The sequence below is a fragment of the Mustela nigripes genome, chromosome 2 (genome assembly GCF_022355385.1).
Source record: "Mustela nigripes isolate SB6536 chromosome 2, MUSNIG.SB6536, whole genome shotgun sequence".
Taxonomy (NCBI): Eukaryota; Metazoa; Chordata; class Mammalia; order Carnivora; family Mustelidae; genus Mustela; species Mustela nigripes.
In genome coordinates this window covers 101,120,903-101,127,937 of record NC_081558.1, presented here as the reverse complement: position 1 = coordinate 101,127,937, position 7,035 = coordinate 101,120,903, and the positions used below count along the sequence as shown (strand labels likewise).

Genomic DNA, 7,035 nt, shown 5'->3' with positions numbered 1-7,035 from the left:
TTTCTTTCTTTCTTTCTTTCTTTCTTTCTTTCTTTCTTTCTTTCTTTCTTTCTTTTTAAAGATTTATTTATTTGAGAAAAAGAGAGAACACAAGCAGGGGGAGTGGGAGAGGGGGAAGCAGACTCCCTGCTGATCAGGGAGCCCAGTGTGGGGCTTGATCCCAAGACTCTGGGATCATGACCTGAGCCCAAGGCAGAAACTTAACTGACTGAGCTACCCAGGTGCCCCCCTTTTCTGGTTTCTTAAAATAGAAGCTTAGATAATTAGAGGGTTTTTAAAAATAAATTTTCCTGTAAACACTGCTTCAGCTGTATTCCACAAATATTAATTTGCTGTAGTTTGATTTTCATTCAACGAAAATATTTTCTAGGGACACCTGGCTGACTCAATTGGTAGACCATGTGACACTTGATCTTGGAGTTGTGAGTTCAGGTCCCACGTTGGGTATAGAGAGGATTTAAAAATAACATCTTTATAAAAATATTTTCTAATCTCTTTTGTGACTTCCTCTTCAACCTAGTGATTATTTAGTTTGTTGTTTGATTTTTAAATATTAGGAAATTTCCCTGTTTTCTTTCAGTAATTGCATTCTAATTTAATTTTGTTATGGATAGAGAACATCCTTTGTATGATTCAGGTTTTCTCTATTTCTTTTTTTTTTTTTTAAGATTTTATTTATTTATCTGAGAGAGAGACAGTGAGAGAGAACATGAGTGAGGAGAAGGTCAGAGAGAGAAGCAGACTCCCCGTGGAGCTGGGAGCCCGATGCGGGACTCGATCCCGGGACTCCGGGACCATGACCTGAACCGAGGGCAGTCGTCCAACCAACTGAGCCACCCAGGCGTCCCGAGGTTTTCTCTATTTCTTAATATTTGTTTTAGCCAAAAATGTGATCTATCTAGGTGAATGTTGCAATATGCACTTGAGAAGAATGTACATTCTGCTATTATTGGGGCAAGTGCTCTATAAATGTCGGTTCAGTTAAGTTAGTTGTAGTGCTACATAGGTCTCCTATATCCTTACTGATTTTGTCTCTGGTCTGCACTGATTACTGAGGTGTAAGTGTTGAAGCCTCTAGCTATAACTGTGGATTTGTCTATTTTTTTTACTTTTTGCTTCATGTAGTTTGAAGCTGTGCTGTTAGGTGGTTACATGTTTTAGATCATTGTTTTCTTGTTGAATTGACTCATTTAGCACTACGTATTGCCCTTCTCTTTATCCCTGATAGTATTCCTTGTTTCAAAATATACTTTGTCTAATACTAGCATAGCCACTCTGGCTTTTTTTTTTTTTATCAATGTTTACATAATATATCTTGTTCCATTCTTACACTTTCAATCCCTTTAGATCTTTATAGTTAAAATGGGTTTCTTATAAAAATAAATTGTTGGATCTTGCTCTGTTACTTAGTCTGACAATCTTTGCTTTTTAATGGAAATGTTCTATAGTCTGTTTACATTTAATATGATTATTGAGAGTTGGATTTGGGTCTGCAGTTCAGCTGTTTCTCTGTTCCACTTTTTTCTTTGTTTCCTCTCTTTTCTATTTTGATTCTTCTGTTGACTTTTTAGCTATATCTCTTTGATTTACTTTTTTTTAAAAAAAAGATTTATTTATTTATTTATTTGACAGAGAGAGAGAGATCACAAGTAGGCAGAGAGGCAGGCAGAGAGAGAGGAAGGGAAGCAGGCTCCCCGCCGAGCAGAGAGCCCGACGCGGGACTCGATCCCAGGACCCTGAGATCATGACCCGAGCCAAAGGCAGTGGCTTAACCCACTGAGCCACCCAGGCACCCCTGCTTTACTTTTTAAATTGAGTTGTAATTAAATTACCATAAAATGCAATATATTTGAGTATTTGCACTAGTGATTACAATATGTATCTTGTATTTATTATATGTGTTGTACTGTATGTTTGTTCATTTTCAGTTTTTTAGACTTCAGATATAACTAAAATCATGTTGCCTTTCTCTGACTTATTTCACTTAGCATAATACTGTGGAGATCTATCTGTGTTGTCAGGAATGGCAAGATTTCATTCTTTTTTATGGCTGAGTAATATTCCATTGTATAATACCATATCTTCTTTTTTTTTTTTTAATACCATATCTTCTTTATCCATTCATCTGTCAAAGGACATTTAGGCTGCTTCTGTATCTTAGCTGTTTTAAATAATGCTGCAATAAATGTTTGTCTCTTTTGTTAGTACCACGTTTTGATCACTATAGCTTATAGTAAATCTTGAAGTCAGATAGTATCAGTCTTCCAACTTTATTCTTCTTCTTTGACATAGTGTTGGCTATTCTGGATCTGCCTTTCCATATAAACTTTAGAATCAGTTTGTTTGGTGTCCTCAGTATAACATCCTGGGATTCTGACTGGAATAGCATTGAATCTACAGATCAAATTGGGAAGAACTGACATTCTGACAATATTGAGTCTTCCTATCCGTGAGCATGAAACAACTCTTCATTTATTTAGTTCTTTTATTTTTTTCTGGTTAGAATCTCCATTAGCTAGTCTATAAAACACCTTTTAAACATTTTTCAAATCTATTTTTTTCAGGTCATAAATAAGGTTCATCTTAAGGCAAATCATGTTGTAAAAAGAGATGTTGATGAACATTTAAGAATCAAGACTGTCTATGATAAAAGTATTGATGAGTAAGTACACCATTATTTTGTCTTTTTAAAATTAAGAATCAAAGTAGTGAAGATATTTCCATTTGTTACCTGAAGATCCATACATGGAACTACATGCTAATGCACCTTCAAGATGGAATTAATCTAATAATGCCTTTTAGTCTGGAAGGATGATGATAATGGGATATGATCTATACATCATAAACAGTTTAAACAGAGCTAGTATGTATCTACTTGTCTGTGGTCATAACATACCTAGAAGGCACCTCCTCAGTAAGTACCTGGAGGAAAAATAAAAGTATTAATATATATAATAAGAACATTTACAAAATTATTAGCCAAAGGGATGATAGTCTAATCTTTCAGTTAGTGTAAGAGGGGTTCAGAAAATAGATAAATTATGAATCTGTAATCATGTATGAAGAGCTGTTAGGAGTAACTGATGTCTTTCCCTCTCCTTAATTTCCCAAAAGAATGGGATAACATGATCATGCCTAGCATTGTGTTGGTACAGAGTAAGCTCAAATGTTTCTAGAGGTAAATTAAGATTTTAGAGGACTTGGGACGCCTGGGTGGCTCAGTTGGTTAAGCAGCTGCCTTCGGCTCAGGTCATGATCCCAGCGTCCTGGGATCGAGTCCCACATCAGGCTCCTTGCTCGGCGGGGAGCCTGCTTCTCCCTCTGCCTGCCATTCTGTCTGCCTGTGCTCGCTCTCTCCCCCCCCCTCTCTCTGATAAATAAATAAAATCTTTTAAAAAAAAAAAAAAAAAAAAAGATTTTAGAGGACTGATACTAGATCTTCCACAGAGCATTCCTTGGGGCTCCTGCCAGATACACTCTGAACTAATGATCATTGACAGTGCTGTGCCCACCGTGGCAATTCTTATGTTTTATGTCTTGATTTTCAGATTACTCCCTGAGAAAAGATACCTCGTAAAGGTATGTCATAAATACTTACGGCTTGAATTTGATACTTGAAGTGGGTACACTTTATTATATATAAATTATACTTCAACAAAGAAAATATATGCTGATTATTTAATGAATGAATAGAAGGTGTTGGTAGTGAACATTTTTATCATTTTCTTCAAAGGCGTCTCTGTGATGCATTTACCAAAATTTTGTCCTTATTTGATGCTAAATTAGTCTTCTCATTTTACAATTTAATAGTAAATCAGTCTTCTTGTTTTCTTCCTTGTTCTCTTATGTTTTGTGGAAATAGAACATGCTAAAGATAGAGTGAAAAAGACAATTTTTGAAATACATCGAGGACACTATTGTCTTGTAGAAATACTCATTCCCCTGCAGGTGGATGTGTCTGATATATGACATGCTGAAGTTGCATATAGAGGTGCTAAGGTCAACAGTGTCTTAGCTGTTACAGAGTCACACATACGGTGAAATTAAAGTAGATCTTCTAAACATAAGATTTTAACATAAATTACCTTAATGTTGGAGTCATCTAATTTGCTCCCAAATTTGAAGTAATTTAGATTAGTTGAGACTTCTATATTCTTACATTCTATTTCAGTAGAGATGGGGAAGGAACTTTTCACTTCATTTCTTTCCCCAAGCTCAACTAAGAAAGTAAGGAAATTCCTTTGCTCCTAGACTCATTCTCTTTCCACACAATCTTTGACTAATTAGCATTTGTATTCTAGAATTGTAAAGTTTTCCCCTTTTTTCCCCTCAGTCATTAATATCCTAAGCTTACTTGTTTTAAATATACTCGTCCTTTAACTATAATTCTGACTTTTTTTTTTCAACTTTTATTTAGAATAAACTTTTTCCACAAGCTATTTCTTATTTAGAGAAGACTTTTCAGGTTCGGAGACCTGCGGGCACTATCTTACTTAGCAGGTATGTCACATTCTATACAGGTCATTTTCTTTCGTTGTTTGGTACTCTGACCTCTCCATTCTGTCAGTATGACAAATTATGAAACTCATATAGGATATTTTATTATGTTTGTCCTTAGTGACCGAACTGCAAGGTATTTAAAGGGAATAAGAAAGCATCTGTTAAGTGATCATTCTTTCCCTGATTTTCTATGATGAGGTGACCTGCTAGATCTTTTTCTGGGGTGTCATTGCTTATTCTCCACATCCCCTCCCTCCCTCATGTGTCTACAGTAGAGGCTTATGAATTATTTGGGTGTCTGAAAACCTAGCCTTGGAGAATTTCCCATGCAACCAAAATTCTTTCTTAGTCCACTTTTCTAACAAAAATAGTAATTATTATTAATGAACTAGTATAATAGCTTTTTTTTAAATGTTTTTAACTGCTGTGAACTAGTTTTCTTTCTTTTTTCTATGGGTTTTTTTTTTTTTTTTTTTTGTAATTGAATTTTGATGTACAAATGACTGAAGACAACGTGCAACAAACCGATACCTACAGAAGGAAAATGATCCCCATAGATACTGTACTGGGGAATTTGCAGAGCATACAAAATGTGGCCCAGTTATAGTGCCTGAGGAGCACCTCCAGGTAATTCACCCTACTCTTAGCAGCTCTGTTGTTACTCTTTAGAATAAACTGAGAGATGGAGATTTTGAATCTGTGAGTGTAACCAAAAAGTTTTTATAGTTTTAAGTTCAAAAGCTTCATTTTTCTCATTTTATTCTTTCATTTATTTTCAAATGAATTTGATGATACCTTCTTTCCTTTTTTTCTCTTTTTTTCAACTTGTCTCTGGGGCTGCTGAATCATTTCAGCTTAGAATTTTATCTTCCAAAACATCTTTTAGCAGGTATATACTAAGTATTTTTGAAGGGCAATTTGACATTATCTTTTAAAATAAAAAATATGTATGGTGTGCTTCAACCCAATTTGGAAATGTATTCCATAAAAATACTTGCAAATATGCAATATGTGTTCAAGGATATTCTTTGTAAAACTATAAATCCTATATTAGTATTAAATTATGGTATAATCCTATAATGGAATACTGTGCAGCTATTAAAGAATGAAGTAGATCTCCATCTACTGACTTGGAAAGATATTTAGGTCTTAAATGAAAAAAAGGTTGGAAATCAGTTAGCCTATTTTATTTAAGAATTATAATCGATAATTCAACTTAATAAAACTGAAAAACATAAAAAATAAAAACGTATGTACATATACAATAAAAAATTATGAAACAATCTAAAGGTGTACACACACACTAAAGAATCTAGAGCCATACCAAAATATTAATGGTTTTCTTTAAGAGTTGGAGTGGGGGGGCTTTTCTTTGGTAAGTTATGTAATTTTGTAATGTTCTGATTTTTCATATTAAGGATATATTACTTATCAGTAAAAAGATAAAAATTTTAAATGTGTATACCAGAAAACCAATTTATTATACATATACATTTGTAAATATGATTATTGCTGTAGCTGTTTTTCTCTATTGAACTGTTCTCTGGTTACTTCTAGAAAGTGAATATATTACTTGAACATTTACTTTGTAACCAAAATTAAGCTTACGTTTAGATGAAGTTTTCTTTGTAATTTTTTTATTAAGTTATTTGAAGCTCCATAAGGCTTTTAGAGGCTTATATGTTGGCCCTCATACAACTAATTTACTCAGCTTTTATTTCTTTTCTCAGAGTTCTTGATAGTGTATAAAAGATTTTAGGGACATGTTTAAAAATTTAAAAAACTTGTTAATTGCCTATCCAACTTTTTCCCCAAGAAATTTAGAGGCATTTTGTAGACATTTTAAGAAGTCCTTGGAGCACATGGTTGGATCAGTCAAAAGAGCATGCAGATCAATCTGGGTCATGAGTTTGTTTGAGCCCCTCATTGGGTGTAGAGATTACTTAAAAGTAAAATCTTAAAAAAAAAAGGCATTGCTTTCCTTTTTTTCTGAAGTATTTTTTGTTTCTCATTCTCTTGGTTTCTCCAAATTCTGCTTCTTACATCTTGATGTAAGAAGGGTTGAGGGTGTCCTGATTTTTTTTTTTTTTAATACATGAGTGATCATGGAAAAGAGTGTTTAAAAATCACAACTTCTTTTAACACTATTAATAGGTTAAAGTAATTGAACTGAAAAATTATAAATATATGTATTAGAGAAACAAGAGTAAACAATATAATAAAATGAGGATTTCTGTTTTTTTCTCTCTATGAAAACATTATTTACACACAAAAAAATCACAATTTACTGAGTCTTTAAACTGTAAGTTGGAGTTCATAATTGTTTAGGAGCTTGAGAGAAGTTCTCTAAAAAACAGATGTTACAAGGGCAAAGATTTGATTAGAAAACTAGAAACAAGAGTGATGGTGAGGTGACTTTACCCTTTAAACTCATCTTTAAAAGGTAAAAGATGACTTTAGCTTTTTACTTTGTGTATGTTTGTATTATATGAATTTTTAACAAGATACACAAATTGCTTTGTAATAGAAAAATAC

The 7,035-nt window shown here is 33.5% G+C and overlaps 1 protein-coding gene across 1 annotated transcript in view; it reads left to right on the top strand.

The window, feature by feature from the left end:
- LMLN (leishmanolysin like peptidase) overlaps positions 1-7,035 on the top strand; it is an 85,532-nt gene that overhangs the window by 9,886 nt on the left and 68,611 nt on the right. The window contains exons 2-5 of the mRNA XM_059391132.1: positions 2,565-2,662; positions 3,549-3,579; positions 4,418-4,500; positions 5,010-5,127. Of these exons, the coding sequence (XP_059247115.1) occupies positions 2,565-2,662; positions 3,549-3,579; positions 4,418-4,500; positions 5,010-5,127 (330 nt within the window). The remainder of the gene's footprint in view (positions 1-2,564; positions 2,663-3,548; positions 3,580-4,417; positions 4,501-5,009; positions 5,128-7,035) is intronic.